This window comes from Lissotriton helveticus, chromosome 1_1 (genome assembly GCF_964261635.1).
Source record: "Lissotriton helveticus chromosome 1_1, aLisHel1.1, whole genome shotgun sequence".
Classification (NCBI taxonomy): Eukaryota; Metazoa; Chordata; class Amphibia; order Caudata; family Salamandridae; genus Lissotriton; species Lissotriton helveticus.
In genome coordinates, this window is record NC_136057.1 from 568,383,582 (window position 1) to 568,405,025 (window position 21,444).

At 44.5% G+C, this 21,444-nt stretch overlaps 1 protein-coding gene across 1 annotated transcript in view; it reads left to right on the forward strand.

Moving 5' to 3' along the window:
- LOC144813832 (solute carrier organic anion transporter family member 1C1-like) overlaps window positions 1-21,444 on the forward strand; it is a 490,557-nt gene that overhangs the window by 10,900 nt on the left and 458,213 nt on the right. Inside the window, exon 2 of the mRNA XM_078674055.1 lies at window positions 2,877-3,015. Coding sequence (XP_078530181.1) covers window positions 2,896-3,015 — 120 coding nt within the window. The 5' untranslated portion in view covers window positions 2,877-2,895. The remainder of the gene's footprint in view (window positions 1-2,876; window positions 3,016-21,444) is intronic.

Sequence of the window (21,444 nt, forward strand, 5' to 3'; positions counted from 1 at the left end):
TGTGAGCATTAGCAAGGCAGAGCCGTGGGATTGCCGTAGACCGTTCCTGCATGGAACTGCACTATGTCATGCAGTACATACTGTACAGGACAGGAGGTGCATACAGACAGCGGGGATCAACATGTGCCCCCCTGAATGCACCCCCAGGCCCTGATGCAACAGGGGGCTCTGTAGGCCACCCTGAGTTTCCTCAGAGCTAGCATTTTCATGGAGTGATCACTGCCAGGAGATTGCTGGCGATGAGGCAACCTGTAATATGCCTGCCAGTTGTGGCGGTACTATGGCGGCTCGACGACCGTACTCATAATACAACAGTGGGACCACTGATGCTGTGGTCGCCGACTCTCATCGCACCTAAAATTCGTAATTAGCTCAATTAGGCCCTAAGTTAACTCTTCGTTGAATTTTTTTCCCATTTCAAAGTCTCACATTTTCAAACAGCAGGCCTTTTGCTTGAAGTAGCCAGTAGACACTGTGCCATATTTATTACTGAAGAACACAGTCTTCTTTTTTAAATGGGAGAAATTTAAAGTGAAGAAAAATATTTCTATGAAATATTAAGCCTCAATATTTTTCTCCACCTTCATTTAAGCCAATTAAGTCTTTAGGCCTTATTTTGATGTTGGTCAGAGTTGCTTCCGACCGAAATTGTTTCGGTGGGGGAAGCTACTGAACAGAGCTCAGCAGTTCCGCACACTTAATTACAATGCGAACGCACATGGTGTGGTCGCAAACTCCCAATTCTCTTTGGGAGCTTGAGAAATGGGAGTTTGTGTAAATCCCTGCACCATGTGCCTGAAAAACAGTACTGGGTTTTCCAGGTCACAACCGAGGGCTGGGGGCCCTGCTAGGGGCCCCCAAAGACACCTTCCGACAGCAGTTCCATGTTGGAAAGGCTGACATGGAACTGCTGTTGGAAAGTGGCATAATAATCCTAACGGCAAAAACGCCGTCCGTTAGGGATTATGAGACACTTCTGACTGCCGATGGGTTCTTTGAGCCCATCGAAACTGAGTTGGATTCACCGGCCAGTATGAACTCAGACTGCCGTCATTGCAATATGGTAGTCGGAGTTCAAACCTACGATGTCGGTCGGGAAGCCTCCGACCAGTGGTCGGAGGCTTTCTGATCGAAATCAGGGCCTCAATGTTTTATGAGGCATGTTTCTTCACTTTAAATTCCTCCCATTTAAACATGTGGCTGGATTTTTCTGTTATAAATGTGGTATTTTGTCTACTGGTCACTGGGTGCAAGATTCGTTGTATTTGCAAATGTGTTTCTTGGAAATGGGATTATATTTAAGTGATGAGTCCTATGAAATCCATGTAAACATAAAGTTAACTCTTCAGTTTGATTTTCTACCATTTCAAAGTGTTGCCTTTACACACAGCAGGCATCTTGCTCCCAGTGGCTGGTAGACAAAGGGCCATATTCGTAAATGAAAAATACAGCCACTATTTTAAGTGGGATAAATTTAAAGTGCAGAAAAATGTTCCATATCATGAACTTTTTTGCAGAACATTTTCTACTCTTCGAATTGCTCCCATTTAAAAAAAAGAGTTATATGTGTTTATTATACAAGTAACTGTTCCACATATGACGAAAGGTATTACAGTGTCACAAGTACATACAACATAGTCTCTCAGTGACCCATACACTTTTGTCCCATTCACATGCACACATGTTCATACTTCACTAAAGACCATACTCTCACTGACACATGGCAGTCCCGTCATAGGGGCACTGGTCAAAGTATTTTGTTCAAATGATAGTATCTGGTTTCATGGACATTAGGCTTAAAGTCAATGGAGCTGGGCATGAGGGTGTCTGTTAACAATGTGCTACTTGATTACCCTTTAGTGTCTCACAATGATTTACACAAATCAAATGTAGCTCTCACTGCAGAAAAGGTTGGAGCCCCCTGACCTACACTATTGTAACTTATGTTTCTATGCGTCTTAATGTTCTTCCAATCTACAAGCATCCCTCTGACTGGGCACCAAGTGCTGGTATCATCCCCTGCCATTCAGTTACTGCAGGAGAGAGTCCATGAAGTACCTACTATGCTGTAGCCCAGATTTCCTAACTGCATGTCACACTTTATTAAAACCTATCTTCTTGCAGAATGTGGTGCCCCCATGCATTAAGGTGGTCAACCTTTGCACGACTACTAGAATTGGGTGTCCACATACATTAATTTGCTCAAGCTTTGCATGACTACCACAACCCCCATGTACGTGGCACACTCTGGGAAATTTCTTAACATAATTTTTTAAACATTCAATTCACAATGACCCTCATAATTGTTAATAGGAAACTTGGCTGATGGTAATTTCTCCTTAACTTTTCTATTAACTTATGAGATTTTATAATTGTGTGCCTTGGAGCAATTCTATATTGATTTGCACTATTCTGGGTAGTTTGTTTCATGCAGTTATTGTGATACTGTTCTAATAATTTGTTTTATTGCAGGAAAAGTTGTATCAGTTCTAAATAATTGACACAAATAAAATAAAAAAGTAACTGGAAATAGTCACTCATATTATTGGGTACTTCCCGAAGATTAAAACGTTTTTTTTCTAGAAATATGTTCAAAGTGATAAAGGTTTACTGAAACCCTCTAACCTGATTACATTAACTTCCACGTGTATCCATTACATACCACTAAACAGCCATATCGCCTGCCCTTACCTCCTATCACTTTCCACACAATCAAATGTACATCAATGCAGTAATGCTGAACTGAATTTCAGTATGTTCGATTGTGTTTAAATACTTTGCATGAACTTTCTAAAATGTGTGTTTCTACTTTGTTGGATAACATATCACTTGTAAGGATTAACATCATTACACATCTATGTGCGTTTGGTTTCCAGATATCTACATCAAGAGATCATGACTGTGGAAATGGACTCAAATAATGGCAGCGAGCCAGCATTGGATTCCCCCTTGAAATGTCAAAACCAGAAAGAAGACCAAGTCAAGCAAAAAACTTCCTGCTTTGATAGTTTAAAGGTACAATGCATTAGTACAGAAATACTTATATGCAGAACTTGGAATTCCATGCATGTGATAAAATTCTTATAATAATGCCTAGATAATTACATGATGACTTACAATACAGGAAACCACAGCGTCATCAAAAACCGAGTTCCATTCTTACAATATAGCAGTGTGAAAAATAACCCACCTTTTGTCATGGTCCAGCATTTGTCTTGTTTGATTTTGCTAGCTTTGGGACTCTATGTGCTTTAACATTGATAAACAGTATTAAAGCACTTGTGCTGCCTCCCAAACATATACTCTACTTTGGAAGATCATTTTTGGCCTTTCTAATTTTCAGATGTCCATTGTAATGGTGCCTAAATGCACCTCTTTCATGGCATGCAATGTATCGCATTTCGGCAGCAGAGTGTATTTAAACTACCCACATGTGTGTGTCTGCTAGGAGCACCACGGTATCCCTTCGTCATGTAGGCAAGGCCTGTTTTATATTTGTGTAAGTCAACCCTAAAAATGTGACTTTTTAGCCCACAGAACTTTGAGCACATATAGCAAATCGGGCATGCTACATAGTGAGATCAGTGTGCTCTTAGAGTGAAATAAACTCCAAAAGGTTTTTCATTATGTCTGCATCACATTTTGCGATGCAGGGCGCGCTACGAAATTCGTTTTATTAATTAAATTGTTTACTTACCTCCAATTATCCATACTCCAGTTTTTAGCATCCCCCACCCTGCCCCTCCCCCGTGCCGCCTTTCGCTCCACCGCAACTCCCTCCACGGGCCGCGCCTGTGTGCAAAGGTGTGTGTGACACTAGGCAGCCTGACGGTGTACCAGTGCTTGGAAAGAGAGCAGCATGGCCATATCTTTGTAGCTATATTGCTGTCCTGTTTTCTCCCTTTCATACAAAACAGCACTCGTGTTGCATGAAATAACAGTATATTTGACCCCATGTTCAAATGTAGAAACCTCAGAACAGTGCTAGCCGGCAAATTCGTTTGACCTGTGAAGGGAACTTATGGCTATGAAAAACAGGTTTGTCCCTCTCAGAATGTTTATCACCAAATCAACAGAGTCACTGGGAACTCGATGATGATGTATCTGAATTTGAAGGACCCTCAACAACTACACTCTTGTACCTGGCTCAGGTGGAAGATGTTGACACTTATTTCAGGGACTAATTCCCAAGATGAAAACTGCCTGTGACACCCTGTTCTGTAGTGCTTAGCATGAAATCATGCCTAGATCTTGGTCAACCGCAAATTATTGGTTGCACTTGGCACTGTACCGTTTCTTGGCCCTTTTTGTGCAAAAGTATTACAAAATTCACTTCTCTAGTTGGCTGTCAACTATTTTATTGATCCTTATGTCATTTTACTCATTAGCATTTTGTCTATTGTTCTAAATTGATTTGGGAATTTTATTGTGCTGTGTTTTTTACCTTAAATAAGTTTATAATGCTTGAACTTACAATACACCTCTGAGGATTACCAACTGCTTATGCCATTGAGTTGATCATAGATTCTAATACAACTTAAACAGAATAGGTTTATTGCAGGCTCACTCCCAAACTATTTGCCTCAACCCCTCCTGTTTTTCTGAATTAATTGTTGTTGGCTTATAGGGCTTTACCACTTCTAACCAGCACCCACATGCTTATGCACTCTCTTTAAAACATTGTAATAGTGGCTTACACCAGATTGGCACATTTAATTTACTTGTAAATCCCCAGAAAATGGTACTATATGTAGCTAGTGTCTATAAATTAAATATTGTTAGTGAGCAGCAGTACTCATTGTGCTATCCACTAAAGTAGCCTTTTAAAACATGCAGCACAGTTATAAACTGCCAATTGATTTGGCAAAAACACACCTTTTACCATGCTAGACTCATCCTTTTTAATTGAATTCTTATAAGTCACCAGTAAGGTAGCCCTAAAGGCTCATTGGGCAAGGTACATTGTATTTATAAAAGAGAACACAAGAGTTCAAATTGGCAGTGAAAATATCCTATGTTTTTTCACTAATGTAAGGCCTATCTCTCCCAATGGCTAACACAAGGATACCCTATTACATTTAATATGTCATAACTTTGGCTTGATAGAGATATGCTGATTAGACTCAAATGAATTTAAAATCCTCTGGTGAAGTTAGATTTTCAAGTCACAATTCTGAAAATGCCCCCTTTAGAAAGTTATAGCCACACAAAAAGATGATGGACGGATTGTTGAGCATATCAAACATTCACCCTCCAGTCACAGATATGGGTTAAATCCATTGTTCTTTTGCTTATCATGCCACCCCAGTCTAGTCACAAGTCAGGTCCTCCCAGATGACAGACCCCTGCTCACCATGTCACCAGAGTCAGGATGTCTTGGCTGATGAGGGGTGATGCTCCAAAACCCACCCTAGGATGCTTGTTTCTGGTCTGGAATGGACCTGGCCGGGCAGTTCAGGGTGGACTGTTTCCATGGGAAGCAAAATCAAGACTGATTTCCATATGGCTTGGTCCAAACTGGACTTACAAGGCAAGCAAAAAAACAATGGATTTAGGCCCAGATCATTGCACTGGGAGTGAGTGATTTACATTATGTAGTATTTCGTCTATTGTTTTTTCTTTGTGCATTTTTCGCCCTGAGTGGGACAGGTATGCCCAAATGTGGTTACTATGCACACTAGGCCACCCGAGTAAAGCTATCATGGCTCAAGAGGGGCGATACACCAAAACAGGGCTTATGATGCTTTTTTAAAGTCTGGCGAAGACCTGGCCTGGCAGTTTGGATGTTACAGTTCCCAAAGGAGCAGGGTCAAGACTTATTTGTATATGGATGGGCCAAACCTGGAATTAGAAGGAGAGAAAAAAACAAAGGATTTAGGCCTAGATGTCTAAACTGGGAGTGAGTGTTTGACATTGTTCAGTATTCCGTCCATCATTTTTTCCTTTTGCATTTGTTGCCCTAAGTGGGACGGGTATGCCAAGACTTGGGTCATGTGCTCACAATGGCACCAGAGTCAATCTATCCTGGCTGATGAGGGGTGGAACTCCAAAACATGTCCTAAGATGCTTGTTTCCAGTCTGGGAAAGACCTGGCCTGGCAGTTTGGGCGGGACAGTTCTCATGGGGAGCAGGGTCAAGACTGATTTGCAGATGGCTGTGTCCAAACTGGAATGTCATAGTGAGCAAATAACTGACTAATTTAGGCCCAGATCTCTACACTGTTGTGCGTTTGACATTGTTCAGCATTACATCCATCATTTTTTCTTTGTGCACTTTTAGAAAGTTGGCATTTTCTAGTGCTAACCATTTGTGCCTTCTGCTAGTGTACTGGGTCACATGAGTGTGAATGGCTCTGCTTTCATAGTTTATGTATTCCACACAGACAGTGACACAAAGGACTAGGGCCAGGATGTGCCCTGCCACATTTGCACTTACATTTTTTTAAATCTGTTTTTATTAAACAGATACACTTTACAGGCCCAATTCTTCTAGGTACTTCAGCACTTTAAATAAGTGACTTGAGTCACTGCAACACCTTCAGATTAACTGTGCGGACTAAGCTCCACTAAGCAGCGAACGCTGATGGCTGCTGTTTAAGAATTCTTATAAGGCTATATGGCACTCAGAAAGACATCCATGTCTGTTCGGGAAGCGCTACTATGATACTTGAAGAACTCAGAAGAACTCTCGTCTGCGGTACAGCAGTCAGCACTTTAGCCCAAGACCCATTTGCGTATCACATTTTATACGGTTGGTATTTTATTAATCATATGTTGTCTGTCACTGCCTCGTGAACATTGATTGTTATAGTTCAGTGACAATTTTCGTTGAGCATTTCATGATATTTTATCTTTATGTAAATTGTAATGATTTTAAGTAATCACACAATAAACGTAGAACATATTAACCATACGTAGTCTGTTAATTTGTTTGAAATATTGCGTTACGTAATTACTAACATATAGGGCCAGATGTAGGTAATCCGAAAATACCGATTCTAAAACACTGAATTTTGGCGATTCGGTATTTCAGAATCGGTATTTGGGATGTAGATAATAATTCGGCAAATAATACAGAATCGGTAAGATTTGAGATTTACGGAATCGGTAATTACCGATTCGGTATTTGCCATTCATTCATATCGGCCTGGAGGCCCATAGGAATGAATGTCAATTACGGAATCGGTAATTACCGATTCGGTAAATACCGAAAAAGTAAAGGGTGGCAGGGTGTCACTTTGACATCCTGTTGCACCCCAGATTAGTGCTTGTGTGCCATGTGGCACACATACATGGCCTAAGGGCATGTATGTCTGTCACATGGCACAGGTGTAAATGCAAATATTTGCATTTACATAGGAATTCGTTATTTACCTCCAACTAATAGTTGGTGGTAAATAACGAATCCTTAAAGCCCTGTAGCACTGGTTACAGTGCTACCTACATTTCAAAATACAGATTCGGTAATGTTACCGATTCGGTAAAATTACTGATTCGGTAAATTTACTGATTCGGTAAAATTATCGAATCTGTATTTTTTAATGCCCTACACCTCAGTATCCAAATACCGGTCGGTAACGGATGAAAATCAGTATTTTCGGCCGTTACCAACCGGTATTTGGATACCTACATCTGCCCCAAAATTTATAGCAATCGTTTAGACATACCATATACTTTACATCGGTTCATCCACAGTTTTCCATACAATTTGCAGCCTTAGTTTGCATCTCACAATGCTTTCTACAATTGGCCGAACTGCCTCATAGATTATCAGTTGATGCAACCATACTGCGGTTATTGAGGCTTATGTTACATGTCTGTGCTTTGATTGCATATTGTTTGGCACATCTGTGAACTGTGGAGGCTGATTGTAATGAAATGGTGACAAATTAACTCTTAATAGGGAATGGATCTAAACCATGGAACTGGATCTGCGGCACCCCAGTCGTAACTTTCCTGGAGTTGATGCAGCTGGCTGGTGTTTAGGCAACGGTTGTTTGTCTGGTGAGGGGCATGTGTGTGAGTGTGTTTTTGTTCTCTATCTTCCTGGCATGTCATTCCCATTTTAGTAGTGTATGTATTTAAGCATAGCATCCACTGGGGTCGTAAGTGGTGTGTTGTCATTCTGGACAAGGGTCAGAGCAGTCAATATTGCGTCCTAACTAGTGGCAAGAGGGACCTTGTGAATCCCTAGCGTGTCCTCACAGTGGAGTGTCACACTTTCCGTTTTGGCCCTGCTGAGCATCAAGTGTCTCCACATTAGTATGCGCGAGGGGTTCAGGGGCTTTCCACCTTTTTTTTGATTAATCTTTTCCCTACTGTCATCCCCAGGTCAAGCAACCTGGAGGTGACTCTGTTGTTACGGTTTCAATGGTATAGATGTAGAATGTATGTGTGCCATTCGAATGAAAGGGTTCAATCTGTGCATTGTGATAGGAAGTCTTCTATTGCTGTCCAGTAGTCAGATATGGTGGGGCATTCCCACAGCATATTTAGTAGGTCTGTATCGGTTTGTGTACATCTGGGGTATTCGGCATCTTGGCGCTTAAAGTATTGTCTAATTTTCATGGGTGTGACATATGCTCCGTGAGAGATATCGAATGGGATTAGGCATAGGCTTTCGTTCATGGGGACTTGTGTTGGGCTTGCTAGTACCGAGGACCACTCAGAGTCCGTGAGCTGGCAGTCAATGTCCGCTTCCCATTGCTGACAGAGGGTCGACAGAGGGTCGACATGTTGGCCAGAGTGTGGTGCCTGAGTGATGCGGCGAACCATTTAGTGAGTTGACCCCCTCGTCCCATAATGTGCATATATTGTATGGTGAGGTGTGTCACTGGTGTGGTGGTAAAGTTTCCCCATTTAGTGGTGAGCGCCTCCAAGAGGGAGTGGTAGGGCAGAAATTGAGTGGGGGGCAGTTCCTCCTTTTCCACCAGAGTCGAGTATGAGATTAGCATGCCCTCACAGTATAGGTGTCCTATTTCTTGGATCACTGTAGTGATTATGGTGCTTTTGGGTATACCCTCCAGTGGCAGGGCTAGTGTGTATGGGGTAACAGCTCCCTCTGTTCCCATGAGGTTACTGGTAAGTGCACTGATTCTAAGAACGTGGTGAGTTGCCGCTCTTCTTGGGACCCCACGGACAGGTACAATGTAGTATAAAAGTGCGTCATTGCAGTGTGTATTTCGTTTTGTGTATACACAGTCAAATCTGCTTCAATTCTCAGGGCAGCTATAGGATGGTGTGCTTGCTCCAAGCACAATTGCCATGGTAGTGTTTTACCCACATGGTATGCTGTGGTGTGTGCAGGTGCTTACTGCACTTTATAGTTGTGGCACCAAAGCTGTTCTAGCAGGTCTGTGTGTTCTGCCCGTAGTGTGTCAAGTTTTCTTGTACTCCTGCTTCCCTCTAACTGCTTTAGCTCCTGGCACATTAGCTGCCTTTCTACTATGCTGAGAATTTCATTTAGTTGTTTACATATGTTCCAGGTGGCCCCCAGGCAATGCCCTCTTAAAGTTGCTTTAAAGGCATCCCTCTCGAGGAGGAGGTCATCAGTGGAATGGTCATTGATCTCAAAGTGCTTGTGTATTGCCTTCCCTAGGGAGGAGTGGAGCGCCTGGTCTTCTAACCCTGCTGGTATAGGCACCACATGGGAATTGTGGGGTTCCTGTGTCCCATGTAAGCTGTAGGAATTGGGGATCATGATCTGAATGTGTTCACCCCAGGTATTTGATGTGTTTGATGGGTGGGAGGAGGGCTGGCACAATGCTATCAAGTCTGACATGCATATCATGAACAGGGGAGTAGTATGAGTAAATTAGTGTAGTGGGGATAAGAGTTCACCAGAGGTCCATCAGCACCCAGCTTGTGAGCCATTCCAACAGGGTTTGCACATTGGAGGTCGCTGTGGTGCATGTTAGGGGTGGATGTGACCAGTCTAATTCTACATCTGGGACTGCATTAAAGTCCTCCCCTATAAGCCAGGGATGTCCACTCCATCCAGCGAGCACTCCTGTACGTTTTCTAAGGAATAAGGCTTGATCCATGTTCGGGGCATACACGGAGCTCATAAGCAGCGCTTGCCCATTTAGTTTGCCTTTCAAAAATACATTTCTCCCCTCCTTGTCTGTGACCACTTCTTTTACTATGTGCGAGACACCCGCCTTTATCCATATCAGTGCCCCCCTTGCCTGGGAAGAGTGATCTGTACTATATACTTGTCCCCGCCAACGTTTATGGAGGCGGTATGCTTCAGTTTGGGTGAGGTGTGTTTCCTGTAAAAAATCTATGTGTATATGTCTGCACTGGAGATATGCATATACTAAGTACCTGCATGTAGGTGTATGCATGCCCCTCACATTCCATTATATAGTGTTAGTCTGTGCCATGAGTGCATCTTGTAGTACCCTTTGTAGGGGGGTTGAGAATGGTATTGATGGCTGAGATGCCAGCTAGAGCTTCTGAAGATGGAGTTAACTTATAAGGGGTTAAGGATGCAACTAAGTTGCATGCAATATTATGAGGGTGATCTCGCAGTCAATGCTCACCCAAACTGTAAGGCCAAGCAGTGGCAACTATCATGTTTGATAAGTCTAACTGTGGGAGGGGTGTGCTGTGCAACTCTGTGTGTTGAAGTACACCCCAGTGTTTACTGCGCAGAGGCATGCAGGTGCTCAGTTGGGCTTTCGTCCACAGGCTTTTTTTGAATTAGGGCAATCCCTGACTGTGCGAGGTCAGAGAGACTCAAAGTCTCACTGGTGTCCTTTACTTATTGTCAGTAAGTCCGCATTCTTTTATGGCACGTGTGTGCTGATTCTTCCTTTTCTTATTCTCCTCCGATTCCGTCACTCCCAAGTGCCAATATAGCTTCCAGGAGAGAGCTAGACAGCTCCTCTGGTAGATGGCGTGCACAGGCTTTTTTTGAATTAGGGCAATCCCTGACTGTGCGAGGTCAGAGAGACTCAAAGTCTCACTGGTGTCCTTTACTTATTGTCAGTAAGTCCGCATTCTTTTATGGCACGTGTGTGCTGATTCTTCCTTTTCTTATTCTCCTCCGATTCCGTCACTCCCAAGTGCCAATATCGCTTCCAGGAGAGAGCTAGACAGCTCCTCTGGTAGATGGCGTGCACAGGCTTTTTTTGAATTAGGGCAATCCCTGACTGTGCGAGGTCAGAGAGACTCAAAGTCTCACTGGTGTCCTTTACTTATTGTCAGTAAGTCCGCATTCTTTTATGGCACGTGTGTGCTGATTCTTCCTTTTCTTATTCTCCTCCGATTCCGTCACTCCCAAGTGCCAATATCGCTTCCAGGAGAGAGTTAGACAGCTCCTCTGGTAGATGGCGTGCACTTCATGTGTTGCACTTCTGCTGGGTCTCGCCTTGTGTTGTCAGGCGGGGAAACAGCGCTCAAGGGTATGGTGCCAGTGCCTTATCCATAGCATCTCAGATGCCCCTTGTGTGGACACTGTGTCGCCTTCAATCTCTCATCTGGTGCTGGGGTTGTCTCCAATGTCAGGTTATGTGTGGCAGTGTAGACTGGCGGGCACGCACCAGGTAGGGCCCAGGCTTATGGTAGCCTCCCATGGTGCGCCTTCATCTTGTGCACGATATCTGCTGCCAGTGAGCTGCCACACCAGGTCTCTTTTCAGCACACTGGTTGGGGGAGGCATTGCATGTCTACAGGGCCGTTACCCATGATTCTTGGCGTCTCTCCCTTTGTCTCCTCCAGCGGAACACCAGGCCTGTTCATTTGCTGCCTGACACCTGTGGTGCGGCCTCAGCACTGCTGCTTTGATTCTCAGGGTTGGTCTAATGTGGGGCGACTCTATATTTAATCACAGGCATCTAGTTGCTGACTTCAGGATGCGTGTGTTCCCCAGGTGGTGTCTGGGCGGGGCACTTGCATTCCGGGGGCAATCCCAGGCCAGCACAGGCCCAGAATAGTCCTCAGCCTGCCCAGATTCAATGTCTTTGTTTCATCACCTGCCACACCAGCCCTCTCCTGCAGCTTGCGCAGCCGCGGCGGGCCGGCTCCCTATTTTTTTCCAGTCTGGGGTGGGTGCGGGCACCTCCTTTGGTCACTGCTTCTTTAAGCATCGAGGAGGAGGCCCCCGCTCTGCAGCACCAGCCCGCCCAGTCGATCCCCCGCCTCTGTTGGTCTCACGTCTCACCTTCGGGGCCGGCGACTTTCAGGCCTCAGCCTGCTTAGTTGCACCGCCTTTGTTTCGCAGTCTATCGCACTGGCCTATTCCAGTGAGCCTACGCGGCCAAGGTGGGCCATCTCCCAGTTCTGCTCTGCTCTGTGGTGGGGGCAGAGGTTTGCTTCTCCTTCTCTCACTGCTCCCTTAAGCATTGAGGCACCCCCTGCACTGATGCACTGGCCTGCCCAGTCGATCCTCCACCGACTGCTGAACTCGCTCCTCACCTTTGGTGCCGGCAACTTTCATGGCGCCATCACTGTGCAACTTTGCCATGTCACGATGAGGTCCTCCTTCCATATCGCTTCAGAGGGCTCAAGCTTTGCTTGCCTCAGATGAGCCTCACTGTGTTGCACTAGGGTGCCACAGGCGCTTCCCCACTTTCACTCTCTCAGCTCCCCACTCTCCTGCAGTCCTTGGGTTCTGCCCCTCAGGTGCATGTGGTGCAGCAACATTCCCTGTTGCTGCATTTCCCCCCCTGACTGTTGTGGTCACTGGCCCATCAGGGGTAGGTTCCGCCTGCTTCAGGGTGATGGTTTTGGATAACACACTCTGTTTTTCAGGATAAACAAGGCGATATGGTACTTCATAGGGTTTGACTCAAGAACACACAAAGGAACCTGGCACTAGCCAGATGTAGGGCCTACCTTAGAAGTGACATGTGTAATAAAAGGGAGTTTAAAGTTTGGTAACTAGTTTTATATGCCAAGTCAAAAAGGAAGCAAACTGCACATAACAGCACAGCAGTTTGCAACAAGGACATGGAAAGAGAAGACATTTCTAGAACCAGATGTGGGGGTAGGGTGTGGTGTCTACTACTCACCAAGGCTGGCACCAGGTATAATTACTGGATCACCAGAACAACTCTTCAGTAAACTCCTAGTTCTGTAGGAGATTCAGAAGATGAACTGCCCTTCTCCCCTACTGCAGAATGGACTGCCTTGTTGACCTGCTGTCTGATGAAGGAGAACTGGACCTGGTCCATGAACCCAGGACCACTAGCGCCACTCCCAAGGCTAGTTGGTTGGCCTCCTGTGTGAGCTATGGAGACATAACAAGCTCTTAAGGCCTTGAACCCTGCTTCCAGCCTCTGCTGAAATGGGTCTTAAGCCGCCAAATGGAGCCCCCACCAAGACCTGGACCCTTTGAAATGGGCTCCTGCCTAATCCTAAAACCTGGAAGAACCCACAGAAGACTAGGACCTACCTTCAACCAATCCACCCAAAGTGCATCGCCGTCAGCCTGACTTCGCAGTAACTCTCACTATGTTCTTCTCCTCAGCAGTGAATCCTCTTCAGCTGGACCTATTGGTTAAGGTATCTGGCCTGCATCCTTGTCCCGCTTGGTGATTCCAAGCGCCAGAAAAACTTTAAAGGTGGAAGATCGAAATCTTCATTAGGCTTGATGAGGACTAGCTCCCCATCAACGATGTCAACCTCCTCGGCTGGGATATCCATCTTTTCAAACCATCATTAAGTCCAAAGGCAAGCTGTGACTGGGCCCAATCTACCTCTTGCATTCAAACTGCGCTCTATTGCAGTCAGCCTTAATGTTTGACTTTGACCCCATCTTATGCCCTCAGATACCCATGGATGGCACTTTGATCGTTAGGCGCTTACTAGAAACTTAAAAAAATATTAACTTTGGTTTTGCTGATTTTGGTGCTATTTTATTTATTAAAATGTACCTACATGTATTAAAAAGCTTTGAGAATTTTCTTGCGTTGTGTTTTTGCTCTGTTACTGATTGCAGAGGTGTGCTTTGGCCGCCCTGAACCCACTGCCACTGTGCTTAATACCTGCTGCTTGTTGCATCAGCCTGGCGTCCTGTACTCCTGCCCCATTGACGCCCGCTGCACGCCCTGGGGGCCGCTCTGCGAGGACTGTGGTGACTGTCGCTGAGTGTGTGGGGGCTGGGCTTGGAGACAGCCCCAGGCCTCGGCCAGCCCCCGGCCCGGGAGGTCTGGAGAAGCTGCCTGCTGCCACCACCTGGAGCTGCTGACATTGAGGCGTGAGCGGGGACCCATCCAGCCTGCCTCGATTGCGGGGGCATGCGCCAGAGAGGCCAGGAGCTCTGGACCGCGCTGCTGAGAGCCTGACTGCTGGAGCGTCTGGCAGATTGCCGTACATCGAGCGGCCCGCTTCCCCCTCCGCGCCTCTGGCGCTTGCTGTTATCATTCTGGACGGCCCCACAAATCCACTTCTATGCATTGGTGAGTCACCGCATGTGGCAGCAGGCACGCTTTGGCGGTCCCCAGCACCTTCACTCTCCACACCTGCTCTACTCCCCCGGCCTATGCCATGGGAACGCACTAGCTGCCACCTCGACCTCCTGGGCCTCACTGGGCTCTGCACGGCGGCGTCCCTGGGCCCTGCTTGGGAGGCTCGGCCCGATCCCCCATCGCATAGCTTTCCTCCCTGCCGCACCTATTCCTGAGGGTGAGGTGTCCCCTGGCCACCCCGGGGCCTAGCTGACCACCCCACCTGTAACGCCACCACCACTACAGACTCTTTATTGCTGGCGGCCCCCTGCACTGTTGTGGCTGGTTGGACCCTGCTGCCTCCTCGCTGGCCTGGCAGTTGGTGGTGCCCTCCTCCTGGAAATAGAAAAAGGTAAACGTCCCTGACTCTTAGAATAGCAGATTGGAAATAGCTAGATTAATATTAGTAGACCTGGTCTAGCTTCGGAGGGACAATTCCCTATATCATCATACAAAGGACTAAACTACACACTAGGCAAAATGTACAGCTGAACCGAAAATTAATAAAATTAAACACACAGATGAATATACCAGTCAACCGATTTATGTCATGTTAAAAATGATCATGGAATTTATTGTTTACCTCCCAATTGGGTTACAATCTAAAAGAATAACACACATATAGTTAAAAACACCACCTAACGTGGTCATATAAAAAATACAATGAACAAGTCAAAGTTACAAAAACAGTCGACGCAGCGTTTTGGTGCTTTTTTTCTTTTTTGACACCTTCTTCAGGACCTTAAAACATTTGACTCCAATTTCTCTTAAAGTAAATGAGAGCATTTTAGTATTTATATTTGTTGTGTAGGTTCATCTCATTTGCCTAGTTTTACGCTACTTGTTGCTTTATGCAAATATAATTGTGCTAGACCACTTGCCTGGAATACCAGAGCTTTTTTTTCGTATACCAAGAAAAACAGTTAACAGATAACAAGTATAGAGGTCCTTCATGAGGTTCTCATTTTAAGTAAACAAAACCTTCAGTTGTTTTATTTTACTGAATGCATCACTTTTTAAATTTTTAGATGCAGCTTTTTCATCGTACCTTTCTTTTGAACTTGATTCCTTTCAAATGGTTACTACACGTACTATGCCTTGCTCAGGTATTTCATGTATCCTTGAGCTATATAAATCATAAACACAAAAGCCATGATTCAGTCACCCATTCTAATATATTCTACATTTCCAGAAATATAAGCAGTATCGATTTACCTCTCATTATAGAGAAATACTCTTATAACTGCCCTCCTCCTGGAAACCAGCATTCCCTCATGGCGGATGCCTCTAATCTTTGAGGACCTCGTCGTGCTTGTGGTTTCTCTTGCTGGGTCAGGCTGTATTCCCTGCCACTCCAGATACTGGCCTCTCCACCTGCCTTTGGTCAGATTGATGTTGTGATGTGGTCGCTGTCTGCGGGAACTCTAGGCAAGCAGCCCAAACTTAACTTTCAGGCCAGGAAGTCCATAAGAACGCAGGCTGAAATGGACGGAGAACATACCGGCACCCCAGATCAACCGACGTCCACAGATGACCTGAAGGTCCTTCTCCTTGCCATACAATCTAGCCTGTCCTCTATATAATTATGCTGCATGATGGAGCACTTGGGGCTGCGCCGCACCCCTCAATTAACCTATCCTGACCAGCAAAGCTAGAGCGCTGGCTTCTTGGGCTTAAGGACACAGACACATTGCAGGCCCCTGACCCTAAGAGGGTGCCCACAGTGTGAGCTATTTCACAAGCCAGGCTCCCTGGGAGCACACTACCCACTTGTCTCAACAGTTCCTGGGAGGCTTTCATCCAGAGGGGTGGAATGCGAACCAGTGTAGGAAGATGCGTTTCTCTGCCCCTTTGTCACCTCATCAAACCCCCTTCCATCCCCTGTTGAGGGCAATGGTGAGACCTAGTGTTCTTTTTAAGAACTATTGGGTGTCTGGCCCTTCCTTCCCTGTTAACCTCTGTCATTCTCGGCACATTCACGGCAGGGAAAAGGGTCCCAGGATGCCACAACATGGCTGACAGTGGTGACCTTTTTCCCCCCTTGCTGATCCTTTACTTTTACTCACAAAGCCCTGCCGTGACTGTGCCTGACCTCAAGAGGACGTTTGGAATTTCCTCGGACCATGGCTTCACCCCCACCTGCACTATTCTGACATGCCCCTAAGTACACTTGACCCCTACCCGGACAGCGGAGTTCGAGCATTTTGTCCAATGCCCGGTGGAGCTGCTCTGTTCAGCTAATTGAGGAGATTGGCCTTGGTTTATCCCCTGACCGCCACCTGCCCAGCCGGACACTGGACACTGTTTCTCCCCTTTTCCCTGTTTCGCCCTCCCCCCTGCGTATTTCTGCCGTTCTGCCTTTTCCTTGTTTCCTTTCTTTCCATTGACCGATGCTCGTTGGAGCTTCCTAGAGAGCTATAGAGGAGACTAGCCTTGGATTATCTCCCTGGGCGTCACCTACCCACTTGGTCTCGGGGCTGACTTTCCCTTTATCTCTTTTCTTTCTTTCCCCTTGTCCTCTCACTCCACCTCTCCCCTTTCTCTCTCTCCCCTTTCTCTCTCTATTTGTCTCTCTGGACATTGGACACAGTTCTTCCGCGTCTCCCTGCTATGGCTCCTTCCTCCCCTCCTTTCCTATAAATTCTATCAACTGCATTGTTTGTTTTATGTACCTTACTACGCTATTGTCACTGATTTCATTTGTAATGCAATGTTCCTCTGCTATAGCGCTCTGATAATTATGGGTCTAGCCAGCACTTTATAATCCTTTTGATGTATCTTCTAATGCAACGTTCCCCTGGTTATGCACTCTGATACCTCCAGGTCTAGATAGCGCTATATATAACCATCGCAAATTCAAATAAACTAAAACTGTTTTTCCTGAACGCTGAGACCTGAGCCACATGGCTGATGACTGGTGGAGCTGCTTGACAGCTAATGAGGAGTCTGGCCCTGGTTTTCCCCTTTGACCATCACCTACCCGGCCGTACATTGTTCCTCCTCGTCCCCCCGCTTTTACTCCTTCCTCCACTCCCTCGTACGAAATATTGAAACATTGTTTATGTGTACTGTACCTTTCTATGCTCTTGTATCTGATGTATCTTGTAAGGCAATGATCCTAAATGTAAAGCGCTCTGATACCCTCTTGGGTCAAGTTCGCTATATATAAAACTTTATAAATAAAATAAAATAAATAAAAATAAATAAAATGTGTTCAGCATAAATACTTTACACATTGAATCTAAATTAAGCCTGCCTTCTCTGCCAAGCCTGCCAAGCTACCTTAGGGTTAAGCACAGGTTAATTTAGTGAGTGTTCACCCTGGTAAGAATTGTGGTGTTGCCTGAGTGGGGATTCCACCCACCTTAACAAATAACCCAATTTGTTTAAGTAGAGGTGCCCACTCCCAAATTAATAACCCCATTCCTGATCAAAGGGACACACAATTTGTGTACTACTCTTTTATTTCTTAAAGTTTTTTTATTGATTTGAGATATCCACTCAAGCTACTCATACAAAGGTGGGCACATTTCTTTTGTATTTTTTTTTTTAAATCCTGAAATTCTAAAAATAGATCATACCTGGTTATACATAATCTTACAATCCAGTCCTTACACTAGATAAAGTATACCACAACAGACAGACGAATGACAGTGGCACGAGCCAGTAAATAAAAAGTTATCTTTATTTAATGAACACAAGTATTTCCCCCAGTAGTGAATTTCATGTGAGATTCCAAAATCGCCAGTTATGAATTTTTCTGTTGCACTTAATTAATTGATTTACAATTAGCACTTGGCATCATTAACAATTTTAGCTGCATATGTCTCTATTTCCTCATAGAAAAAAGGAATTATGTTTATCCCGATATAAATGGAAACATGTTTACAATGTTTCTGAAAGCCTAATCGGGCTCAATGCAAGGTGCAAAAGCTGCACCCTTGAGTGGGGAGTGTTAGACATGTCATCCTGAAGGTGTTTTTTTCCTAGACTTTTCGACTATTGCTTCCCATTTTTTGCTGATTCTTCTTGTTGACGTTAGGACTCTGAACACTTTTCCACTGCTAACCAGTGCTAAAGTGCATGTGCTTCTCCCCTAAACATGAGGACATTGGTGTACACCTAATTTGCATATTTGTTGTACTAGTAAGTCTCTTGTAAAGTGGTATACCATATACATATGTATGGGGACAGGATGTGGCCCTGAGGCTAGAGCAGTCAACCTTGAAGCTGGGCAGAGATGCTTAACATCTTGTGATTCTGGGCAAATGACTTCATCTCTCAGTGCCTAACAAAAAATTAATGTGTCCTTCTGTAACGCAACTGGTGCTTATGTAAAGTGCTCTCATACCTTCAGATCAAGTTTGCGCTATGTAAAACTCCCCCAACAAAAAAAACATACCCAGGGCCTGTACTTCAAATGCCACTTGTGGGCTACTGCACTGATTGTGCCACCCACAGAAGTACCCTTTCAAACCTACCTCATGTATGCCACTTCAGTGCCTGTACGTGCAGTTAATTGCCACTTCGACTTGGCATTTAAAACTACTCACCGAGTCTTAAACTAATTTTTTATTACACATAAGTCACCCCTAAGGATGCCCTTAGTAACTCCAATGGCAGGGTGATTTGTAAGTAAATGGTAGGACATGTACCTTTATGTTTTGCATGTCCTGGTAGTGACAAACACCCTATTACATTTTTCACTATGTGAGGCCTACCCCTCTTATAGGTCATCATTGGGAATTCCTTAATGCACTTTTAAGCTGTAATTCCTGATCAGAGGGGAGCAGCTTTTTCATATTTCACATCTTTGGAATGGTAATGATAAATCCTCCTTAATAAAGTAGTGAAGTTTTTTTTTTGCAGAGTTTTATATAGAGCGAACTAGACCCGAACCGAATCAGGTATCAGAGCGCTTTACATATTTTTCCAGTTACGTTACATGAGGACACACTTTCATTTTAGGCACCGGGAGATTAAGTGATTTGCCCAGAATCACAGGAGGTATTGGCGTTGTTACCGAGACTCGAACCCAGATCCCCAGGTCCGAGGTCGAGCGCCCTAGCCGTTAGGCCAACTCCTCTCCCCGTTAGATCTAAGTTAGATTTAACATTACTGATTTAGAAATTTCACTTTTAGAACCTGGAGCTGGCTGGGTTGGGTGACAGCCACACTTTGTACATTACCTCTAGACAGCCACAAACACAGGAAGGTCAGACTCATCTGCATTCTGAGCACCCATCTGCATGCATCTGCATTCTGATCACCCATCTGCATGCATCTAAATTCTGAGGGGTCTTTCTGGGCACGGAGGAATGGATGGGAGTTGAACAATGAATTAAAGTGAGGGCAGAAGTCAGAGTAATCCAATTCTGATAAGAAATAGAGGCATTACCTCCTTCTCACCCTCACTTAAATTCATTACATAGTGAGCTTTACCCAAGTAAAACACCAGTATAACTGTGAATTCATGCATAAACTTTTAATCCACATAAAGATATGCCTCCTATTCACTAAATAGAAGAAATAACTTTGAATCCCAAAGTATCTTTTACATCCACTTCCTGCATTATTCTATAACGTTTTTCAGCGATGGAAGGGGTGGCGCATGTAGCTACTCTGCAGATCTCCATCAAAGATGCTCCCTGAATCTGCTACAGAAGTTGCCATTCCTCTAGTCGACACCAAATGGAGAAGAATGACTGAATTCCTTCTATGCAATAGATATAAGTGATTTTATCCACCTACTTAGGGTTTCGACTGTAGGTTTCAATTGCCTCTAAGCTAGTCCAACCCTGTCAAGATAGGTTGAGAGAGCCCTTTTAACATCTATAGAATAAATCTAATTTCTTATGGATTCTCTGGTTTTCGATAAAATACTGGAAGAACTACCTCCTGATCCTTTTGGATGGCAGAATTTACCTGGATGCCAAATGATTCAGTTCTCAAAAACCCTCCAAAAAGGATATTTACATAATAAAGACTCTAATTCTCTTAATCTTCTGGCAGAAGTGATAGCAAACAAAAAGAACATTTTCATGTTAATAATTTGATCCCCACTTTCTTCAGAGGTTTGAAGGGGTGACGAGCTTCTGGGACGAAAGAAAGGCCCAAGATAGACATGAAGATTCCTCTGAATGGTGATGCTGCTAAACCTACTAAACTGTCTTAGAACCGATCCTTGTTCATCTGACAGGTTGTCCCAACAATCCCTGACTGCTCTTATAGAAGCCTACTGTATATTTAACGTTGAGACTTTAAGCTCCAACGCAAACTCATTCCACTGGAAACAACGGGTGTGAACCAACTCAGTGGTTTGAGGGAATAAATTCTTAGATATGCACCATTTACTACACATATCCAAAGAGTAAGTATAGGATTTTAATTTATAAAACCACCTTGAACACGGAATAGTTTTGGCTAACTGATCTGAAAGACTCATCCTAGGGCAGAAAGAGCAATTGGCTGTGACCACTCCAACTCACTCTTAATCATGTCATAAAAGGATACTAAAAAGACTTTGGCAACACGGGCACAGTCAGAATAGTGACAGCCCTCTTTTTCTTCAATCTGATTGAAAAGATTAGAATCAAGAGAACATATAGAAGTCATAAAGTAGCCTCTTTAACCAAAGACAAAATACTGTGTCCACTATCCAGCCCTGCTCTCCTTTGTTCTTGTACAGAAGTGAGGACCTCTGGGTAGCTTGGCACAAAAAGCAGTCAGGCTTAACTTAGAGTCAAGGTGTAAAGTACATATGCAGCACACAAACAGTAATAAAGTGAAAACACAACACAATAAAAATTCCACACCAATTTAGAACACCATGCAGTCCTCTGAGAGTCCTCCAGGTCCAGGAGTGAACTGAAGAATTGTTGACGGAGGTTCTATTTTTATTCCCTGCTACCCTCCTTCTGGAAATTGGGGGAAGCCTTTAGACAGTGGCTTTGAAGTGCATAGAATGATCTGACTTTCCTGCCCTGGCTCCA